Source organism: Salvelinus sp. IW2-2015, linkage group LG36, assembly GCF_002910315.2.
Source record: "Salvelinus sp. IW2-2015 linkage group LG36, ASM291031v2, whole genome shotgun sequence".
Lineage (NCBI taxonomy): Eukaryota > Metazoa > Chordata > Actinopteri > Salmoniformes > Salmonidae > Salvelinus > Salvelinus sp. IW2-2015.
In genome coordinates, this window is record NC_036875.1 from 17,154,345 (window position 1) to 17,178,364 (window position 24,020).

Sequence of the window (24,020 nt, forward strand, 5' to 3'; positions counted from 1 at the left end):
TGCTGACTATGACTTTACTTTAGCTAATTTAAGTGATAAAGCCGGTGTTTGAAGGATGTATTGGCACGGGTGTTAGGCCCTAGATTAAGTCATGGGCCGGCAAACCGTGCCAATATGTCCTGCAAACACTGTAGCTAGGCTAAACTAGCTACAGTGTCCTCCACTAATATTGGCACCCTTGGTAAAAATGTCTAAATTGTTTATCTTCTTGGTCTTTCATACAAAATATTCACAAAAATCTAACCTTTAATTAAAGTCAAATAAATTAAATAAAAAATACATTCTTATCATAAAACAAATATTTTTCTCAAATATATGTGTGGCACAATTATTGGTACCCCTTATAAATAACAACTCTGAGTCTTCTCCTATAATACGTAATGAGGTTGGCGAACACATGGCAAGGGATCTGAGACCATTCCTCCATATAATCTCGCCAGATCCTTCAGATTCTGAGGTCCATGCTTGTGCCCTCTCCTCTTCAGCTCATCCCACAGGTGTTCTGTGAGGTTCAGGTCAGGGGACTGGGATGGCCATGGCAAAACCTTGATTCTTTGGTCAGTGAACCATTTTTATGTTGATTTTGAGGTGTGCTTTGGATCATTGTCCTGCTGGAAGATCCAACCACGGACCAATTTAAGCTTCCTAGCAGAGGCAGTCCGATTTTGATTTAATATCTGCTGGTACTTGATGGAGTCCATGATACCATGTATCCTAACAAGTGGTCCGGAGCCTTTGGAAGAAAAACAGCCCCACAACATCAAAGATCCATCACCATACTTCACAGTGGGGATGAGGTACTTTTCTGCATGACTATCTTTCTGTCAACGCCAAACCCACCTCTGGTGTTTGTTTCCTAAAAGCTCGATTTTGGTCTCACCTGACCATAGAATCCAGTCCCATTGAAAGTTCCAGTAACGTTTGGCAAACTGTAGGCACTTGAGTTTGTTGTTTGATGACAGCAAAGGCTTTTTTTATGGCAACCCTCCCAAACAACTTGTGGTTATATATGTGGCGTCTGATCGTAGTTTTGGAGACCTTCTGACCCAAAGACCCAACTAACATCTGCAATTTTCCAGCTGTGATCCTTGTAGATTTTTTGTGCACTCAAACCATCCTCCTCACTGTGCGTGGGGTCAATATAGACACACATCCTCTTCCAGGCAGATTGTTAACATCTCCAATTGCTTTAATCATCTTAATTGTTGCCCTGATAGTGGAAATGGGCATTTTCAACCGTTGAGCTATTTTCTTATAGCCATTTCCTGATGTGTGCAGCTCAACAACCTTTTGCCGCACATCATTACTGTATTCTCGGGTCTTTCCCATAGTGATGGAAGACTATGTGAACTTGGCCTGTGTGTGACCTCATATTTATACCCCAGTGAAACAGGAAGTAATGGCTTACCACTTAAGTGTTCCTAATCACTCAGGTGAACTTAAAAACATAAAATATGAATGGGAATATACTTAAGTTAGATTTTACTCATAAGAATTTCTAGGGGTGCCAATAATTGTGGCACATATTGTCTGGAGAAAAATATTTATTTCATTTTTTTCACATAATTTTTTTTCAATCATTTTACTTCAATTTAATGTTTGATTTTTGTGAATATTTTGAATGAAAGACCAAGAGGATAAACAGCAAAGACATTTTTTTTTGCAAAGGGTGCCAATATTAGTGGAGGGCACTGTAGCTGCATTTGCTAGCTAAGTAAGTGAATGTGAAAAAAATGACAATCTCTCTCTCCCTATTTCCGTGTGCCAGATGTGTTGTGGGGGGTGGCCCGTCAGGAAGTCCAGCATCCAGTTGCAGAGGGAGGTGTTTAGTCCCAGGGTCCTTAGCTTAGTGATGAGCTTTGAGGGCACTATGGTGTTGAACGCTGAGCTGAAGTCAATGAATAGCATTCTCATGTAGGTGTTCCTTTTGTCCAGGTGGGAAAGTGCAGTGGGGAGTGCAATAGAGATTGCGTCATCTGTGAATCTGTTGGGTTGGTCATTCAACATGCTGCAATAGAAATAAGGACATGCTCATAAAAATGTCATGCTCATAAATTTTTATCAAATAATCCTCCCACATCTTAAATGGCACTGAGTACCAAAAGTCCTCACAAGAATAGTAAACCAACTAGAATTCAGAAAAGTGAGGACATTTTGCAGGTTATCACTAGTAAAAAGGCTATTTTAAGTTTAGGGGTTAGGTTTAGGGTTAGGGATTAGTGGGTAAGAGTTGGGTTTAGGTTTAGGTTCAGGGGTTAGGTTTAGAGTTAGAATTAGGGTTAGGGGTTAGTGGGTAAGAATTGGGTTTAGGTTTAGGGTTAGGGATAAGGTTTAGGGTTAGAGGTTAAGGAAAATAGGACTTTGAATGAGAATCAAGTGTTGGTCTCCAAAAATTCCTCACAAGTATAGTAAGATGTGTGTGTGTGTGTGTGTGTGTATGTGTGTGTGTGTGCGTGCGTGTGGGAGGTCATGGGAGTCTTGGGGTTGTGTGAAATCAGTTTGGAGATGTGGGTGGGTTCCCTTCATTGGAGTATTCGCCATCTCTTGCCATACTGACTAATACCCATTCGTAGACAAATTTGAGGTGAATCTTTGGCTAATTGTCCATTTTAGACAAAACATAGCAGTAGTTGTCTGCATCATCATTTCCTCAGAGCAGAGTGAGTCAGGATAGTCACACAGATGTCTTGTTAGGTCATAGGTCTGTCAAATTGACTTAAAAGACCATGTCTTCATCATAATGAATGTGAAACTTCAGAAACTACACAGTAGGACACGCTAACTGAATAACTGTAGAAAGAACTGCTTTGCATCTGTAGAAATCTTGTTGCAGTTTTTCTTGATCGCATACAAGCATTTCTTTGAGCAATGTTGTCGATTTTCCAAACAGTGTTCTCAAGACACAGAACTCTGTGGCCTTTAGCAAAACAGTAAATGCATTATCAAAATGTAGTTGCCATCTCAAAACGCAAATACATTCATCAAAACTGTATGATACTGTCAAAAATACATTCATCACAAGAACACGGCTATCTGCAAAAAAGATTAACACAAACATACATTTCTCTTGAGTCCAAGCAGGCAAAACAGAAAGTTAGATTTTTTTCTTCTTCTCTCCAGTAGATCAATAGATTTTCTTTGCGGTCACTAAATCATGATGATCAAAATTGGGAATACAACTATCAAAAGGTGCAGAATTATGTGAAATTACTGTTGCCTAGACCTTTCCCTATATTGTACCTGATTGACTACAGATAAATCTACTATATACAATTTTGAGTAGTATTATGTACTGATTGCCAGAAACATTGAACACATTTGCAACCTCTTCTCTTCTGATGAAACAACGTGTGTGTGTATGTGCGTGCATATTCATAGTGAAACATCTATGACCAAACTGGCTTTGACAGGTGCATTGAAAACACTTTACCATTGCATAATCATAAGGGGAATGGTACAGACTTCTGAGTTCAGTGCAAACCAACTGATGCTTCCCCATGCATCATTATCTCTGTAGGAACCGTAAGAGTCGAAATATTGCCATCTCCTCCTACCTATTTCACCACCATCCCCCATTGAATAACCCTCAGAGACCTCTACCCAACTAATACCCCTGCTTGCCCAACGTCCACACCCTGCCATCTACCCCACTGCCCCCTTACCTGATCCATCTCCCTCGTCTTTCCCACACTTCCAGCCCAGTGCCCCTGGATGCGGCTGGCATCTCTCTGGGATCTAGAGGCTGGGTCCACTGCCAACTGCCAAGCCCATGCAGAGCCATTCCCAACGTGCTAGCAGTGCCAAAAAGGCGCCCGGCGCTGCCGACAGGGTGCGTTGTTTTAGAAGCCAAGGGACCATCGGGCCCCGAGGGATCATGTGTTGTGTCAACATGTCTGCCCGGACCCAGTTTCTCCCTGGCACAGGACAATGCCAACAGGTGGACTGCGCTGGGCTGTAGTGGGCTCTACTTTGCCCTGTGCCAACTGTACTAAAGAAACAAAATGGAGGGTGGGTCTCTGCCAGCTTCCTGCTCCCATGGTTGCAGCAACACAGACTGGCAGATATCTGGCTGCTTCAGTCACATGCAGATAGGGATGGCAGTCAGAGGAGAGTCTCCAAACTCTTTAACTCTGGTCTTTCGTGAGTCATTTTATAGGAAAACAAAATGAGCCAAAAGATCCCAGTAGAAAGAGGTGAACTCCTCATCATCGCTAGCTGTAATGTTACTGTGGAGTCGCTGGGGGGAAGTCTGTCTTCTCTCAACGACCTGTGACACTGACCAACAGGACATCCCTTATAGACACCTCCCAACCCCACCTGCCATTCACCAAGCTCAGTCTATAAATAGCCATAGTTTCATAACCACTAGCTTTGTTGAAGGGTTGAGTAATGATCACAAGAGCCCTGGGAATTGGAATGTCTATTTCAGTATGTCTGTCTACGCCCCACAGAGCTGTGTACAGAGATGCACAGACACCAACAGCAGGTCACTGACTACCACTCATAGAAGTCATAGAGACAGGGACACAGAGGGACACAGTTCTTCAGTGCCAAGGCGGTGGCCAGTGACCAGCTGTCACTCAAACTCCCCCCAATATAGCCCTGTTAAAAGGGAGACCAATAAAGCAAGCAGGGGGTAAAAACGAGAAGATATATTTTAAAACAACAATATTTTTAATATTCTCTGGTAGGCAATTGATATTAGCTGTATTCAAAACATTTTGTTGCATTGCAGTATTTCAGAGTTAATCCAGATTTTAGTTTGCATTCGTTAGAAGCCTCAAACATCTCAACTTCAGTCAACGTGTGCCAAACCTTAAACTTATCATACGCTTTTTAATACCAAGGCAATAGAATTTGAAACAATTATTATTTACACATAGATACAAAAATATATTTCACAAAAAAAGTATTATTGATACATTTACAATGACCAGCTCTATACAATTACAAATATACTTATATTGTAAAAAGCGATTTCTTAAATACTCTTCCAGCTCAAGTTTTGTATAAAGGACGCACAGCCTGTCCCGTGTATGTGAGATGGTGTTTGTCTGTCTAACAGTGTCCCAATACTTTTACAAAGCTTCCTTTCCTTGTCTCCTTCCTAATCTCCTAGTCTCCTCTAGTCTCCTCTCTTCCATGACTGCTAATAGTTTATAAACTGGGGCTGCGTACGAAATATCCCTCTATGCCATATAGTGCAATAGAACATGAGGTTCCATTTCAGATTGGCCCATTCTTACCGTGCAAACCTAGAAAAAACTATCCAGTTCAATCGGCTCAGATCATGAGGGAAATGAGACGAGGAGAAGGAAAGGAGACAAGGAGATGACGCTGTCTTATAATATTGGGACACAGCCTTGAGATGAAGTTGTTCAGCAAGTCTGACGGTCACTGTGACTGTCCCTGTGCTATGTTCACAGCACTCCTGGTGTGTGTGTTTGTTCTGGGGTGCTGGACAGGGTGTCCCCTCCTCGCGATGGCTACTCTCCAAAAAAGGGTCTCTGCCACTTCTCTTCGGCTCCGTGTCACATGCCTAAGGAGAGACAGACAGACGTTTGATTAGTAATGGACTGTAGACTCCTCTACGTGCCTCAGGACAGACGGACAGACAAATTCACACACACACAGTGCTTAGCAATAGCCTCTCTGGCTCCTTGGCAGTCCAACACTATTCTTAGTTCGGAGGTGTGGTCAGTTTTACTTGGCAGCCATCAATAACACTGCAGACCCTAATAAAAATGTCAGGCTCTGCTTAACCTGAATGACAAATAACTGACTGTCCCTTTACTTTATGCGACTTGCTGTCCCATGGCGTAATGTGACTGAATGACTAACCGTCCCATTGGTTTGAATGAGGAACATTCAGTACTCTAACCGCCTGGCCTTCTCTGTTAAGAAAAGCACCGGAACACTTCCACTGGTAATTCCAATTCCGAAGCTGACATTTACAGTTGATATTCCACCCCAGGTTTTACGCGGGCACATTCCAATGTAACCGCCCTGATGCAAGTTCCAACACTCTGGACTACTGTAGTAAAGGATCGGTCCAAAACAAATAAACTGAGCTATGTTGGTCTGTACCCGCCACATAAACGAGGCTCTCTCTCTGGTTACATTCTTACATAGGCTGCTGCGTGTGTGTGTGCGCGTATGTGTGTGAGTGCGTGTGTGTGTGTCAAGACATAATGACATGAGTGACAGCTGAAAGGGATATCTTCCCTTTCCCTCGAGGCCTTACATGGTCTATCCATACATCCTCATACATCCCCATACCACAACCCTGTTTGGAGCTGACAGCTAAGAGATTATTGTTTCGGAAAAACAGCAAGGCTCGACAATCAGGTATTGGTGGTTAGCATATCTAACATAGTTAGCATAGAGAACACACACCCTTGACTGAGTACATTGTAAAATAGGTCATTTGTTCTGCTAACATTTTTGTTTTGTGGAAACCCGTTGCCTAAAACCAACTCAAAGTATTTCAGTGTTCAATACTTCAAGTAATAAAGTCACATCATCACCACCCATATTGTTATCTTTTTAAGTTGTAAACACTTAACTGTTTTGTGTTTTATGAGCTTTTTTGGCATTAAATTGTATTATGTATTCTGAACTATAACGCTTGAAGTTACTTGAACATTAATATTTGTTGTAGTAAACATTAAAATGTAGGTTCTCTTTTACTTAAATTATTAACCTTCATTACAATAATTTTCAAGGTTAAGTAGTAAGTTGTTCTGTTTAGTAATTTTCAGTGATCGTGTCTTAATGTTTAACATTGTTTTATGTATTTGACGATTTGTCATTTTAACCCACCTTAGCAAGCATTGTTGAGCACAGTACTCATAGCAGTAATTGGATATAGAGCTGTAAGCATTACAGGATGCTGCATTAGCCTCTGTCATTAAGACCGGTGCACATGACCTTGTTAATGGTGGGAACGGCTTGTCTCACGGCTTGTCTCATTGAACATCAATTTGTCCGACGGCTTTGATATCTGTTCATCATGATCAATTACAGCTCATAGCACAATAAACTGCTTAATACTATATACTATAAATATATTTGTATTTCTTCGAACGTGCCTACAGCATTGTGTACAAGTATCATAAATCCTCTAAAAAACAAAGCCAAGTGGCACTATAAAGTATTCATAACTTGCAAAAACGTAATAATTCTATATCAGCACAACACAGATAAATCGTGTTTTTTACTCAAATATCAATGTGTCTGACTATTACTTAATTATTTTAAGTAAAGACGTAAAACATAATAGAATCAAGTAAGAACAACTTAAAGTTTTTAATAAATGTTATATTGACTTTAAAATATGAAATCACAATAACTTCTAGAAATGGAATAACTAGATTAGCGGAACATAAATAAATACAGTTATATTTTCTCAATCACCTAATATTTGTTAACAGTACTCAAAAACATTAAGTGATAAGAAATCTATTTGACATCTGAGTTAGTACTACTTTTATGATTTGAGTTCTACTGACCATTGGAGATGTTTGAGTTGCCACTACTTAATGTCTTTAATGAGTTAGGCAGTTACTTTTACAGTGTACTGTGAATGGTGTAAGCTATTAGAGCTTACTTGCTAACGTCTTGTCAAGGTCAGCAATGAAGTCCTCCAGTTCTTTAGTGTCTCCCAGTTTGGCTGTAAACAACATAGAGAGAGGGTCAGATGATAGAATAGAACAGAGTAGAACTGTATTGTCCACCTGCAATTGTATAACCTCAAATGAACATGCATCATGTATTATGTGAATTGAACATTACATGGCATTATCTACTACAAATATACACATACCTACTACAATACTAAACAAGAAGAATGAGTCACTTGAACGCTAATTAGTTAATAGGTGACCTATTGGAATAGCTGAGGATAGCTGAGGTGCTCTAAGCCTAAGGCAATAGGTCTGCCTATTGTAACATTTGACTTCTCCTAAAACACACGTCATGTTTAATCCTGCATCTATCCTTCTGTCTAAACAGGAGTGATACTGAGCTGCATTTTGGCAAATGTTGTCAAACTGGGACAAGACTTTGCATACAGTATAGAAAAGTTGTAGGCAGAATGACGTGTGTGTGTAAAAGTGAGAATGCTGACGGTTGTGTTTGTGCACGCTTGCATTTTTGTGTGTGCGAGTGTGTATGCGTGCATACGTGTGTGTGTCGAGGCTCACCTTTGGGGGATGTGAGAGGTGGGGGGGAGGTGGGAGAGGGAGAGAAGACATTGGGAGAGTTCAGTCTCTCATCACTGAAACTGAAGCTGTTCCTGTTGAGCGACTCAGCACCTGAGAGAGAGAGAAAGAGAGGAAGAGAGAGGGGGAGAAGGGGAGAGAGCAAGAGAGAAAGGGAGAGATTAAAAGACTGATCACCTTTCTGTATGCCCGAAGCAACACACACACTACAACACAACACACACACACACACACACACACACACACACACACAACACAACACACACACACACACACACACACACACACACACACACACACACACACACACACACACACACACACACACACACACACACACACACACACACACACACACACACACACACACACACACACACACACACACACACACACACACACAAGATTGTGGGTTCCTAACTCATAAGTTGACAAAAAGTAATCTGGTTAGTGTGAAAGGGTCAGAGCAGGGACATGAGTAAGGGTGGTGGGAAGTCAATGAGGGGCCCTCAAACAGGGCCAAAACAAAATACCACTGTTTAACAGCTGGGCACTCTCTCTCTAGCTCTCTTTCTCTAGCTCTCTCTTTAACTATTGAGATGTAGCCCTAACCCTAACTCAGAGAGGGACATATTTTTCTCTGTGTGATAAATAGTGTGTGCTTGATTTAACTCTGCCACGTCTAGTACAACACACACACACACGTTACCCCTCTCCCTCCTGCATTCCCCCAAAGTGGTAAATCTGGGCAAGTCAGGCTCTATGTGGTCAAAGCGTTGACTGTGTGATTTGCATAAGTGACATAATGAACACTTTGATTCCGCCAGTAGATATTTCAGCCGGATACAGATCTGTATCACTGTTTGTTTTTATCCAGGAAAGGAGTGGTGTTGGGAGAAGAAGAGAGTAAGAGAACAGTTGTATAGAAATGGGCAGTTTAGTGGAATTCATTTCAATTCTACACAGCTCAGTTTTGTCCGACTATAAAGTATGTTTATAAAGTCAGGTGGGTACGTTCAGTGGATGTACGTCTCAAAAACGAGTTGTTTTACTATTGTCATTTTCAACAGAAACGCATTCCGTTCCCTGTGCTGTCTCCAATCCAAAGCTAATGGAACTCCTTTCTCAACTCCTGCTTAGATTGAGGTCTGCTTGTCTGCTACTTAATCCTTGTATTAACACTCTTGACAGGTCTGACTAGGAGTATGAGGCTAACTACTGCAGCATAAGCAGCTTAACCTGCAAACCTCAAAATATCTTTCTCTCGCTTCTCTCTCTCCTGTCTCCTCTCTCTCTCTCTCTTTCTTCTCCTCACTCAAGAGTTCCACTGGACCCGACAGAGTGGCTCTGATGTACAGCACATACCTAGAGTAACCCCTGACCTCCCCCTCTCAGCACCACATTCAAGTACACACACACAACACACACACACACAACACACACACACACACACACAACACACACACACACACACACACACACACACACACACACACACACACACACACACACACACACACCACACACACACACACACACACACACACACACACACACACCCACACACACACACACACACACACACAAAACCTTGATCTAGGTCCAGAGATCTTGGATTTAGATTGAGCTACTGCTGCATATTTGGCACACAAGCCCCCATAATTCCAAGCCAGCCATGTCTCTGTGATAGCCTATACACGCTTAGATTTCATTGTCATAAGCAGCTATGAAGTCTCCCAGACGTCAAGCTGTGCATTACATACGGGGTGTTTGTGTGTGTGTGTGTCTGTGCTACGCCTCGGGCCCTAACCCAAATGTGATAACCACACAGTTACACATAGACAGAAATATGCTCCCGCTCCCCAAGCGAACACTGATTTAATTTCCCAACCACATGTGAGTGGTTTGGGATTTCTGTGGGAAGATGTGAAAGGATAACTTCATGGTGCGCGCTGTAGTGTGTTCTAACAAACTCCACCGTTGCAGAACGGAAGGAAGGATCGTGTCCAGTTTGCATGTTTAAGACCGGGGCCTGGCATTCACAGAGAGAGTTACTATTTCATTTATCTGTTTTCGTAATAACTAAAAGAGTACGTAATAATAGGTTCATTTAACGTTTTTACTTGAGTAATTACAGAATAAATATAGCATAACTACTGCACACAGATTTTTCAGAGGAAACTAATGTGAAGAGTTACCAGAACATGTTATCTTACAGACGAGTGTAAAAACGTTAGGTCTAGGATTCCTGTGTGGGTCCTGTCCCTCCATGGTAGTCCATTGAAGAATGACCTGTCTCATGCAGGGGAGAGCTATTGTGTGTAAGGACTGATGGATGGACGCATGGCTGAAAAGGAGCTGCATCCCAGAGTGGGGCAACCAATAACAGAACTGTCAGTCTGGGATGTAGGTTAGTGGAAAGGCATTCTGAACATGAGGAGAGGCTGGCAGATACTCTGATGGTGAGAGAGAGAGAGAAGAGAGAGAGAGAGAGAGAGAGAGGAGAGAGAGAGAGAGAGGAGAGAGGGGGAGAGAGAGAGAGAGAGGAGAGAGAGGAGAGAGGAGAGAGAGAAGAGAGAGAGAGAGAGAGAGAGAGGAGAGAGAGAGGAGAGAGAGAGAGAGAGAGAGAGAGAGAGAGAGAGAGAGAGAGAGAGAGAGAGAGAGAGAGAGAGAGAGAGAGAGAAGAGAGAAGAGAGAGAGAGAGAGGAAGAGGAGAGAGAAGAGAAGAGGAGAGAGAGAGAGAGAGAGAGAGAGAGAGAGAGGAGAGAGAGAGAGAGAGAGAGAGGAGAGAAGAGAGAGAGAGAGAGGATGAGGAGAGAGAGAGAGAAGGAGACACCACTCATCAGTTGCACTGAGTGAGGATGGTTAGGATTAGAGAAAGCATTTCCAGAGACAGAGGCATCCACCGAGGCATGGTCTGTCTGAGGAATTGAAGGTTTCCAGTTTCAGACTGGGAAGAGCACTTGTGGGACACATGACAATGTATAATCTAGCACTAATGGCAAATCAGTCTGGCACTATATGGAGTAAAGGGAATTGTGAGTGTCACTACTTGAGAATGTTTGTACTGCTACTGTTGCCGCCCTGTAGGCTATGTAATTGTAATCTCTGTCAGGCCTTGTATCTGCAAGGTCGTTGGTTCAAACCCTGTTGCAGGCATTCCAGCACAATTGCTACACTGTCTTTCGGTATTAGGACAACTGTGTGTCTGTGCGTGCAAGGTTCACTTACTTTCTGAGTCGCTGATGCCGCTGTCACTGACGCTGGCACTGCTCCGTCTCTTCGCGGTCTTCAGGTGCTCGTCGTACTGGAAGTGTCTCTTCTCCATCGGGGAAGTGAAATCCTCGATCACCGCGTCGAACTCACACAGCACGTCAGACAGATCATCCTCCTCAAGGAATTTACCTGAAATAACGGAGGGAATAAGCATGTGTTACTACACTGGACTGGCATGCCTATCCCACAACCATTCTCATTCAAAATATATTTTTCTTTACTTCATTTCAGTTAATAAAATAAATAGCTCTCTATTAATTTAGCCTATCCCATGCAACCCATCGACAGTCTATGTTTTTGTGTCATTGAAATATGTGCAACACACATGTTAAATTGAAACATTGTTACATTGTAACAGCTGTTGAATAAGAAACACACTTGCACGGTTTCACATAACTTCACATAACTCCCTTTCGGAAAGGTCCAATAACCCCATGCCTGGTCAGTGTTCAGTGCATTGTCCAGTGGAAGTCGACAGAACAACATATGAGATGGTCTAACTTACATTTGCCTTGAGACTTCAACTTTGGAGACTTCATTTTTCTTGTCTTGTGAATCTCAAAAGTATCCAGTATAATGAAGTCAACTCCGCGGGTATTTCCAATAACAACGTGTTTGCACTCTGTGTGCTCCTGTCCGCTACTAGTCCGCTAAAGCAAAGCGCTGTCCTTCTGACAAAGTGCCCGGTGTCTCAAGACTGGTTTTAAACTCTCCCCTACCCACAGCCGGGGCGGTGACTCGGAGGAGGCGGGAGAGAGAGAGGAGGGAGAGATAGGGAAAGGGAGAGAGAAATTCTTATTCTTTTGGAATTTCTGTGAGTGTAATGTTTACTGTTCATTTTTATTGTTTATTTCACTTTTGTATACTATCTAATTCACTTGCTTTGGCAATGTTGACATATGTTTCCCATGTCAATAAAGCACCTTGAATTGAATGATTTTACGGTATAGGCCTATCAGTGACCGTTTTCTATTCCTATGGTGATGTTCCGCTCTCTGGCGTCATCCCCGGTAACTATGTGTTTGTAAACAACTTGTGTGTCACTAAGCGGTCAGAGATGTAATGCTTACCGGGCATACAGTACGTGTAATACTTTTACGTTTTATTTATATCCCTGACCCTGAGATTTCCGTCTTCTATCACTGGGCAGTTTTTGAACAGAATGTGGTAAAACATTGTTAACTAATTAAACGAATTAACAATTTATTTCACAATGTATTATTTGAAATGTGGACAATGCCGATCTTATTCAAGATTTGTTTATAGTCTCTTCATAAGTTTAAAAAAAGTTTAATCTTGTAGCCTATCATAGCATGAAATGTATTCCTAAAATAGACAACTGTCTCTGTGCGATATCCCCTTTCAATATCTTTGTGTGGTCTATGTCAGAATGGACTGGAACTGGAATTACACATAAATCCGGCAACCTAATTGAGTTTCTGGTAGTAGGCTAATTTTAATTTGGAGCGACACCATGTGGTGTGAAGTAGAGTTGCAGCCCCTGGAGTTGGCTGATGTCTGCTGCCCCTCTAATAAAATACAGTACATCAAGAATCTGACTGAATATTCATATCCTATGGTATCTGATGTGAAATACGGTGTGATAAGTAGGATAAACAGTATTTATGATATTCTGTTTTTGTTCTAGGGTAAGATTTCCTGCTCCTCATTTGTAATTAACCAAACTCCAATGATCTTTTTGTGTTATGATGATTTTTTATGGATCTTTAATGCAGTACAAAACACTTTTTTACATATCAAATCAATACATACATCATAGCACAGTCAGTACACATTTTCGGATTGCTTATGCACCACTGCATCATAAAAATACTTGTCTTTATTAAGCTATATACTGTATAATATAGATCAACCTACAATGTATTGGCTTTTCACTTTGACGTCTTTGCATGAGTGGGAGCAGCAAATATATCAGGTCTCAGAATGTGAAGATAGGCTAATTTGCTCAGCCACTTGGGCATAATTTGCGTTGGAGAGCTGTGACAATGTCTGGGAGCCAGCCGTGTTTCTCCTCCTTACACAAAGGAAAATGCTGAGTAGAATAATTATGGCCACCATGGCCAGTGGAGCTGACTTGACATAAAGACCCACTCTGTCGATCCCAGACTCAGGTATCCAGCTGACATCCAGCTTGTTGTCCAGACTGAGGTGGGAGGTGGTGCAGGTGTAGTTGTGTCTCTCTCTCAGCTCCTCTGTGTTGACCTCCAGACTCTTTCTCAGCTGGTAGGTCCCGTCTCCATTGGGCAGCAACTGACCCCCAGTCATCTCCTGTTCTACTATTGGCTGGCCGTCTCTCAGCAGGGTCAGATTGATGTGGCGGGGGTAAAAACCAAACGCCAGACAGCTCACACGGGCACCTCCAGACATGGCTTTCTGTATGAGCCTGACTCTGGGACGCACTTTACGCATCACAAAGTTCTTCAATCACTCCAGATATTTCTTCAATGTTTTTATGCAAATGGGTAGGTAAATGGTCTGATAACGCCATTTTGCATATGTTTGATGCATCTCACTCCATGGCGACAGTAGGTTTCCAGAATTGTATGAATAATGTGTCATGTTGTAATATATTAAATCAGCAAAAATTGCATTGAAAGCATCTGTGGACAGAATAAGGCCGGGTTCACCAGTTTCCAACATCTCACAGCCAGTCATTCTCTGCTGAACATCTATATTCCCTGTGGAATTAAAGCGATACCTCAGGTCTGACAGTCGCCTTTTCATGCTGAGGAACATGTGTCCAAACACATAAGCTGCATCTTGGGCTACGTCAACCTCTGTTTCGTCTGGGGCGTAAGGTCCCTTGTGGATAAACTGCTCCATGTTGGAGTCAAAGTAGCCAACTTGAATGTCATCCTGCATCAACACAACACTACACTCAGGGAAAGGTGCTTCTCCTGAGATACAAGTTGCGAATGCCCACAGAGAATGAGATCCTGAATGTGAGTGAAGGTGAAAACAAGATCAGTGAATATTTTTACAATGTCTGAGAAGCTCCTGAAAATATTTTACTCGGTTTTCCTAGGAGTTTTGTACTCTCTACAGTATGGTACTAAACACCACGTAGGCTGGTGCTCACACTGCTCCTAGAATCAAGATGTATACTAAATAAGATATGACAGAGAATAAAAAGTTAATTTTACCTGCGTTTACGATGGTGTAAAGTGAAAGCAAAAGCAAAAAGAAACACAGTTTTACCATGGTTCTGAATGTGTTCAATACTTTTCTGTACGCTCATATGCTCTCAAATAATTTGGCACACTTTCACTTTCACTAAGCCTTACACACTTTCACTTTCTTGGCAAACACCTAGTATATGCTGTCATTGGAAAAATCTGCAATAAACTGTTTCTCAAACAGAATTAGGGATTTAAATTATGATAATTTAGGAGAAAAAAACCTGTTCGGTCTGCCTATTAAAGTATTTTGTGTGTGCCAAGCTATTCTTTTGTTAAATTACAGTTTACAAAAACTCTCCTGTGTGGTTTCTTATGTTTTGCATCACTGTTTGATTTGATCCAATTGCCATAGCATGTCAAATGATTTCTGAGAGCTTGCCTAAGGAAATTATGTCACAATCTGGCCTTGTGTCCAGAGCCCAAGCCATGAAAACTAGACAGCTGTGCTATAGTAACTCCCTGTCATCTCCAGGCTGACCAGGGGCGGACTGCCATCTGGCATTTCGGGCAAATGTTAGATGGGCTGGTCCATTTGTAACCTAGTGGGCCTGTCTTACTTGGATTTTTTAGCAAAATGATAATTATCTGGCTAATAATGGGGGCCTTAACGAATAAAATTGGCTGGTGTGGGGGCCTTGAGAAAAATATGGGCCATTGTGGGGGCTCAAGGAAATAAATTGTCCCTTGTAATAAAAATGCCAGAGACGATTTTTGGTCCCAGTCCGCCCCTGAGGCTTGTATATAGAATGACGCTGTAATGGATAGCTGCCGTTTTACGGGTTCCTGGCCAAATCTGCTATTTTGTGTATTTTTTTCGCTGATCTTAACTTTTTTTGTACATAATGTTTTACTTCAGTGAGTCGGCAGCATTGGATACACTGCTCACAACAGACCAGGTCCTAATCCCCAAAACTCGTCAAAGGAAAATATGGCGTAAGAGAGGCCGACGTGTGAGCACCCTGACAAAATAACCGTTAGTGAATTAATAATCCGCCTCTACCCTCCACTCTATTGTCGAACGTACAATCACTGGAGAACAATCTGGATGAGCTCTGTTCGAGACTATCCTATCAACGAGACCTGAAGAACTGTAATATGTTTCTCTGAGTCGTGGCTGAACAACAACATGGATAATATACAGTTGAAGTCGGAAGTTGACATATACTTAGGTTGGAGTCCTTAAAACTCGTTTTTCAACCACTCCACAAATGTTTTGCYAACAAACTATAGTTTTGGCAAGTCGGGTAGGACATCTACTTTGGCAAGTCGGGCACGACACAAGTAATTTTTCCAACAATTGTTTACAGACAGATTATTTCACGTACAATTCACTGTATCACAATTCCAGTGGGTCAGAAGTTTACATACACTAAGTTGACTGTGCCTTTAAACAGCTTGGAAAATTCCAGAAAATTATGTAATGGCTTTAGAAACTTGACATCATTTGAGTCAATTGGAGGTGTACCTGTAGATGTATTTCAAGGCCTACCTTCAAACTCATGGGAAAATCAAAAGAAATCAGCCAAGACCTCAGAAAAAAAATTGTAGACCAAAATTGGCCAGAATTGTAGTCTGGTTCATCCTTGGGAGCAATTTTCAAATGCCTGAAGGTACCACGTTCATCTGTACAAACAATAGTACGCAAGTATAAACATCATGGCACCACGCAGCCGTCATACCGATCAGGAAGGAGACGCGTTCTGTCTCCTAGAGATGAATGTACTTTGGTGCGAAAAGTGCAAATCAATCCCAGAACAACAGCAAAGGACCTTGTGAAGATGCTGGAGGAAACAGGTACAAAAGTATCTATATCCACAGTAAAACAAGTCCTTTATTGACATAACCTGAAAGGCCGCTCAGCAAGGAAGAAGCCACTGCTCCAAAACCGCCATAAACTGTTTGGCCATAATGACCATCGTTATGTTTGGAGGAAAAAGGGGGAGGCTTGCAAGCCGAAGAACACCATCCCAACCATGAAGCACGGGGGTGTCAGCATCATGTTGTGGGGGTGCTTTGCTGCAGGAGGGACTGGTGCACTTCACAAAATAGATGGCATCATGAGGAGGAAAATTATGTGGATATATTGAAGCAACATCTCAATCAGTCAGGAAGTTAAAGCTTGGTTGCAAATGGGTCTTCCAAATGGACAATGACCCCAAGCATACTTCCAAAGTTGTGGCAAAATGGCTCAACTTCTTTGGGATAGGGGGCAGTATTCGGAAGTTTGGATGACTCAGGTGCCCAAAGTAAACTGCCTGTTACTCARGCCCAGAAGCTAGGATATGCATATAATTGGTACTATTGGATAGAAAACACTGAAGTTTCTAAAACTGTTAAAATAATGTCTGTGAGTATAACATAACTGATATGGCAGGCCGAAAACTCGAGGAGGATCCATCCGGAATATATATTTTTTGAGGTGTCTGCCCATTCAAATGCTTGTTTATGGGAAAATCAAAGGAATACCTCCCAGATTGCAATTACTAGGGCTTCCACTAGATGTCAACAGTCTTTAGAAAGAGTTTCAGGCTTGTTTTTTGAAAAATGAGCTAGAATTTGTAGTTTTTCTAGGTGGCTCTCATTTTGACTGTAGTCTTTTGGCGCGCGTTGATGAGCGCACTTCATTATTTATCTCCGGTAATGAACATCTCCGTCTTAAATTTGATCGTTTATTTACATATTAGGGTACCTGAGGATTGATTAGAAACATTGCTTGACTTGTTTGGACAAAGTTTATTGGTTACTTTTGCGATTTCTTTGTATGCATTTTTGAACGAGGGGAACAGTTAGATTACTGAATCAAGCGCGCCAGCTAAACTGACTTTTTTTGGGATATAAAGAAGGACTTTATCGAACAAAACGACCATTTGTTATGTAGCTGGGACCCTTGGGATTGCAACCAGAGGAAGATCTTCAAAGGTAAGTGATTTATTTTATCGCTATTTCTGACTTTTGTGACGCCTCTGCTTGTTTGGAAAATGTTTTTCATGCTTTTGTACACGAGGCACTGTCCTCAGATAATCACATGGTATGCTTTCGCCATAAAGCCTTTTTGAAATCTGACAAAGCGGCTGGACTAACAAGAAGTTAAGCTTTTAAACGATGTAAGACACTTGTATTTTCATGAATGTTTAATATTACGATTTTTGTATTTTGAATTTTGCGCTCTGCAATTTCACCGGATGTTGTCGAGATGGGGCCTTTCCCAAAGAGGTTTTAAGGACAACAAAGTCAAGGTATTGGAGTGGCCATCACAAAGCCCTGACCTCAATCCTAAGACAATTTGTGGGCAGAACTGAAAAAGGGTGTCCGAGCAAGGAGGCCTACAAACCTGACTAAGTTACACCAGCTCTGTCAGGAGGAATGGGCCAAAATTCACCCAACGTATTGTGGGAAGCTTGACCCAAGTTAGGCAATTTAAAGGCAATGCTAGCAAATACTAATTGAGTGTATGTAAACTTCTGACCCACTGGGATTGTGATTTTAGCACTAACTGCTAAACAGAAGTGGGTGTGCTTTATCCGGGTAGCTGGAAAGTAGAGCATTTCAGAAGTCTAATTTAGAAGTGACACAGGCATGGATTAGCTTTTCTGCATAATTTTTAGACAAGAAGTTTCAGATTTTTGCAATGTTACAAAGATGGAAAAAGCTGTCCTTGAAATATTCTTGATATTTTCGTCAAAAGAGAGATCAGGGTCCAGAGTAAAGTCGAGGTCCTTCAGTTTTATTTGAGACGACTATACAACCGTCAAGATTAATTGTCAGATCCAACAGAAGATCTCTTTGTTTCTTGAGACCTAGAACTAGCATCTCTGTTTTGTCCAAATTTAAAAGTAAAACATTTGCCACCATCCACTTCCTTATGTCTGAAACACAGGCAATTTTGGGGCTTCACCATGTTTCATCGAAATGTACAGCTGTGTATCATCCGCATAGCAGTGACGTTAACATTATATTTCCGAATGACATCACCAAGAGGTAAAATATATAGTGAAAACTTTATTCTGACTTTTCTCTCATCATTGATTACATTTACTTATTTCAGCAATTTGAGGGTTTTCTGTATAATGTTGGTTGGGCATATTATTCTGCTTTAATGTTACACCTGAATCACTATGATAAATATACTTGTTATTCTTGAGTGTATTTTTAACAAAGCTGAGATGTGTAGGAATACAGGTGAAATTAGTCATTGACACAGACATTGTGGTGCAGCAGGACGATTTGACTGCAGTGAACCAAGGAGTTGTGAGTTCAATTCCCAGGTAAGGACATATTGAATAATAGTTTCTGTATTAAAAAATGTCAGGTTTTGGCCAGGACTGTTTGGTTTTGTTCACTAGATGTCTCCCTTGCACCTTTTTTGTACCTTTTGTTTTTCTTGCCCTAATTATTGTTTGCACGTAAGTAAATCCAACCCTTGTTAGTATTTAAACCCTGTGTTCCTTAGTTCCTTGCTCAGTGTTTGAGTAGCACCAGCCCCAGCCTTTGTGAACATTTTCTCTTGTTGGATTTTCCAGAGTTCTCTGGTTTGTTCTCGTGTATTTTGGATTGGCTTTTGAGGTTGTTTTTCCCTTGCTGTTCCACTTTGTGGATTTCTTGTATTTTGGAAGATATCTATTTTATTAAACCACATCTCTAGTACTGCTGTGTCTGCCTCATCTTCTGGGTTCTGCCAATTATTGACTGTTTCTCGCACCGGCCTGACAGAAACACTGAGCCCTTAATATGAACCCAGAGGCAGCCAGTACCCAGGACTTTTTTTCCCATGCTGTCCACCACGAGGGACTGTCCAACGTCACGAAGCTGCTCTGTTCAGCAAGAGGCCTTACTGGCTGGACATTCTCAACTTCTGTCGGAGATGATGACTTCCATAAAGCAGATTTCTGACAACTTCTCCTGCAACCGCTTCTGCTCCAGTTCACAGATTCAAGTGCCCGTGGCAGTTAACCCCTGGCTGAACCTCGTCTGCCGCTCCCCAACGGTTCTCAGGTGATCGAGTGTTTGTAAGGGGTTCACCAATTCTCCTTCGAGCTGCAACCTCGTCGTTTCCCACCGACCGTCCAAGATAGCATACATCATCACCCTGCTGTCGGAAAAGCCCTACCTGGGCTACTGCTGTGGGAGCCCAAAGTCCCTGCTGTGCCAGCTACTCTACCTTTGCTGAAGAATTCAAGCGAGTGTTTCAAGGTCCTACAGCGGTCCTGACTCAGCCAAACAGCTCCTGACTCTCCGCAAGGTCGCGCAGCGTGACGGACTATGCCATCCAGTTCCACACGGTGGCAGCAGCGAGTGGCTGGAACGACGAGGCGCTCACAGTGTGCTTTTTGAAGGGTCTTTCCGACACCATCCAAGATGAACTGGCCACTCGGGAACCACCAGACAACCTCGAGTCCCTGATCAAGTTGGCTTCACGCATAGACCAGCGTCTGAGAGAGAGCTCAACCGTAGATCTCTCACCCAGCTCCTATCGGTCCCAGCTCCGAGTCTCCACCTTTATCCTCGCTGACTCCACGGAACCCATGCAGGTTGACGCATCTCCCAGGCTGAGAGAGACGCCGGATGAGGGAGCGATGCTGTCTATATTGCGGCAAACCGGGCCATTTCCTCTCCACGTGTCCCAGGCTCCAGGGAAAACGCACTCTCCCGTGCAGGCCTGGGAGGACTGTAACGGGAAACATAACCTCCTCCCATCCATCCAACCCCGCCTGCTCATTCAGTTACCCTTTCCTGGGACAACCACGAGCTTCCCCTCAAGCCTTGGTAGACTCTGAGCCGCAGGTAACTTCATGGATGGTGTCTGGGCGAAGGAAAATGGCGTTCCTCTGAACCTCTAAGTGATCCCATAAAGGGTTACTACGTTGGATGGAAGCCCTTGGGATCTGGACTTGTCACTCATGTCACTACCCCTTGCGACTTTCAGTTCCCAACACCAGAGAAGTGATGACTTTCATCTGACCTCGTGTTCCGAGTTCCCTCTCGTCCTTGGATACCCTGGCTTCACAGCCATAACCCTCACATCGACTGTCTGTGGGCACTATCAAGCAGTGGGGTCCTACGTGCCAAGCCACTTGTATCTTCCAAGTTCCCGAGTTCCCCTCCGAGTCTCTAGAATCCATCGACCTGTCCCGAGTTCCAGAGTGTTACCATGACCTCAAACCGGTATTTAGCAAACAGAGGGCCACCAAACTACCACCCCATAGACCTTACGATGCCCATCGACCTGTTTCCGGGCACCTGCCCTCCAGGGGTCGGATCTTTTCCCTATCTCCTCCCGAACGAGCTGCTATGGGATACCTACATCAAGGACTCTGGCAGCAGGCCTCATGCGTCCATCCACCTCGCCGGCGGGAGCAGGTTTTTCTTTGTGGCCAAAAAAGACGGGGATTACGTCTTGCCGTCACTACCGGGACTTAATGCCATAACCGTCCGTAACCGCTACCCGCCTACCCTTATGGCCACAGCCTTTGAGCTGCTCCAGGAAGCAGTGGTCTTCACTAAGCTTGACCTGCGGAACGCATACCATCTTGTGCGGATCAAACCCGTGTGACGAGTGGAAGACCGCTTCAACACGCCTACTGGTCCACTACGAATACTTGGTGATGCACTTCGGCCTGACCAAACGCCCCGGCTGTGTTCCAAGCGCTCATAAACGATGTGCTTAGGGATATGCTACAATTTTCGTGTTTGTTTTACTTGGATGACATCCTCATCTTTCGAGCTCCCTTCAAGAACACACTAAGCATGTCAGACAAGTGCTCAACGCCTTCTAGACAGCCATTTGTACGTTAAGCCTGAGAAGTGTGAGATTCCATTCCTCTCGAGTACCATTCTGGATTTGTAGTGGAACCCGGTCGAGTCCAGATGGATCCAAGAAGGTAGGGGCGGTAGCAGATTGCCCACCCCAAGTCCGTTAAGGAAGTTCAGCGTTTCCTGGCTTCACTACTTCTACCGCAAGTTCATCAAGAACTTCAGCTCGGTGGCAGCCCCTCTCTCAGCGTTAACCAAGGGTGGCAACACAAGGTTTCTGTGGGGAGAGAAGCTGAGACGGCCTCCAAGGACTCAACAGCGCATCCTCTCTGCTCCCATCCTGACACTACCGACGGCGATGAACCTTTTGTGGTGGGGTGACGCATCAGAGGTGGGTGTTGGAGCTGTCCTGTCTCAGAGGGGTGAAGACAAGAGGCTCATCCTTGCGCCTTCTCTCTCACCGGCTTACCCGCGAGAGGAATTACGATGTGGGATCGTGAGCTCCTAGCGGTTAAGATGGCATTGAAGGAATGGAGACACTGGCTCGAGGGGCTTCTCAACCGTTTCAAGTGCTTACGGACCACAAAAATCTGGAGTATATCCAGCAGGCGAACGGTTGAACTCCAACAAGCTCGATGGTCTTCTTTCTTCAGCCGATTCCAGTTTATTCTCACCTATAGACCCGGGTCGAAGAATCTCAACCGGACGCCTGTCACGAATCTACTCTCCTGCCATTCGAGATACTGACATGACTGTCCCTTCCGGCCGCTAAGATCGTGGCTCCGATCTCGTGCAAGTGGAGGATACCGTGAAACAAGCCCAAGCCATCGAACGGGCCCTGGAGGAGGTCCTGCTAATCGGTTGTTGTTCCCAGCAGCAAGGTCCCAAGTCCTTCTGTGGGGCACTCCTCTCGCCTCACCTGTCACCCGGCGTAGTCGCACCTTGGAGTTCATCCAGCGTAGTTCGGTGGCTCACCATAAAAGAAGACGTTGCACTTTCGTCAAGGCCTGTTCCGTGTGCTGCCAGGGCAAATCTTCTCACCTCCGCCCTCAAGGATCCTTCACCTCTATCTATCCCCACCGACCCTGTCCCATAATCTCATGGACTTATTACTGGCCTTCCTCCGTCCCATGGTAATACTACTATCCTATCATCATCGACAGGTTTCTAAGGCGGCCAGATTCGTTCCCTGACTAAGTTACCTTCTGCCAAGGAAACAGCTGAGTTGGTGATTAACCATGTGTTCCGAGTCTTTGTATCCCGCAAATATGTTTCCGACAGAGGTCCCCAGTTCGCCTCAAGGTTTTGGAAGGCCTTCTGCCAACTCATAGGGGCCACAGCCAGTTTATCTTCAGGGTACCATCCGGAGTCCAACGGCCAAACTGAGAGGATGAATCAGGAGCTGGAAACCACCCTCAGATGTATGGTTTCCAACAACCCGTCCACATGGTCATCCTTCATTGTTTGGGCCGAGTACGCGCACAACACCTTGTGCTCCTCCTCCACTGGTATGTCTCCGCATGAGTGTCAGTTTGGCTATGCTCCGCTATTGTTCCCGAACCAGGAGGCAGAAGTCAGAGTGCCTTCAGCCTCGAGGTTCATCAGACGCTGTCGGCTTACGTGGAAGAAGGCCCGTCTTAATCTTCTGCGTTCCTCACAGCAGTACCAGCGACAAGCCAACAGACGTCGCCGTCCCGGTCCTACCCTGTACCCCGGCCAGAGAGTATGGCTCTCAACAAAAGACTTACCGCTAAGGGTGGAGTCTCGCAAGCTGTCCCAGAGRTTCATCGGTCCCTTTAAGATTGCCAGGAGAGTCAATCCCGTTACTTTTCGCCTGCACTTACCCAGATCCCTTAAAATCAATCCCACATTTCACATTTCTTTATTAAAACCTGTTTTTTTTTTCTCCCCTTATCCCGGCAGGCAGACCTCCCCCTCCGCCCCGTGTCATCGGAGGCCAGTCGGCTTATACCGTCCACCGGATACTGGATTCCCGCCGGGTGCAGCGGTCCTGGCAGTATCTGGTGGACTGGGAAGGCTACGGTCCCGAGGAGCGCTCCTGGGTTCCTGCCAAGGACATACTGGACCCTGACCTCATTCGTCAGTTCAGGGTCCTCCACCCTGAGAAGGCTGGTAGGAACGTCAGGAGCCGTTCCTAGGGGGGGGGGATTCTGTCAGGTTTTGGCCAGGACTGTTTGGTTTTGTTCACTAGATGTCTCCCTTGCACCTTTTTTGTACCTTTTGTTTTTCTTGCCCTAATTATTGTTTGCACCTGTAAGTCATTCCCTTGTTAGTATTTAAACCCTGTGTGTTCCTTAGTTCCTTGCTCAGTGTTTGTATGTTAGCACCCAGCCCCAGCCTTTGTGAACATTTTTCTCTTGTTGGATTTTCCAGAGGTTCTCTGGTTTTGTTCTCGTGTATTTTTGGATTGGTCTTTTGAGGTTTGTTTTTTCCCTTGCTGTTTTTACCACTTTGTGGATTTTCTTTTGTATTTTGGAAGATATCTATTTTTTATTAAACCACCATCTCTAGTACTGCTGTGTCTGCCTCATCTTCTGGGTTCTGCCAATTA

The 24,020-nt window shown here is 43.7% G+C and overlaps 1 protein-coding gene and 1 pseudogene across 1 annotated transcript; both read right to left on the bottom strand.

The window, feature by feature from the left end:
* Nucleotides 1-4,816: 4,816 nt before the first annotated feature.
* On the bottom strand, nt 4,817-12,212 carry rgcc (regulator of cell cycle). Its single transcript, XM_023981689.2, has 5 exons — nt 12,004-12,212; nt 11,454-11,627; nt 8,205-8,315; nt 7,610-7,672; nt 4,817-5,539 (listed from the first exon to the last, which is right to left on the bottom strand). Exons 1-5 carry the CDS (start codon nt 12,035-12,037, stop codon nt 5,532-5,534), a joined length of 390 nt encoding a protein of 129 aa, XP_023837457.1. The 5' UTR covers nt 12,038-12,212; the 3' UTR covers nt 4,817-5,531.
* A 1,125-nt stretch (nt 12,213-13,337) lies between these two features.
* Nucleotides 13,338-14,793, bottom strand: LOC111959429 (major histocompatibility complex class I-related gene protein-like; annotated as a pseudogene).
* Nucleotides 14,794-24,020: the final 9,227 nt, after the last annotated feature.

Coding starts and splice junctions, on each gene's coding strand:
- rgcc (XM_023981689.2), bottom strand. CDS start 12,037: ATGAAGTCTCCAAAGTTGAAGTCTCAAGGCAAAT. Junction 8,316..11,453: donor CGGCATCAGCGACTCAGAAA/GTAAGTGAACCT, acceptor TCTCTCTCTCAG/GTGCTGAGTCGCTCAACAGG. Junction 7,673..8,204: donor ACCTCTCACATCCCCCAAAG/GTGAGCCTCGAC, acceptor TGTTGTTTACAG/CCAAACTGGGAGACACTAAA.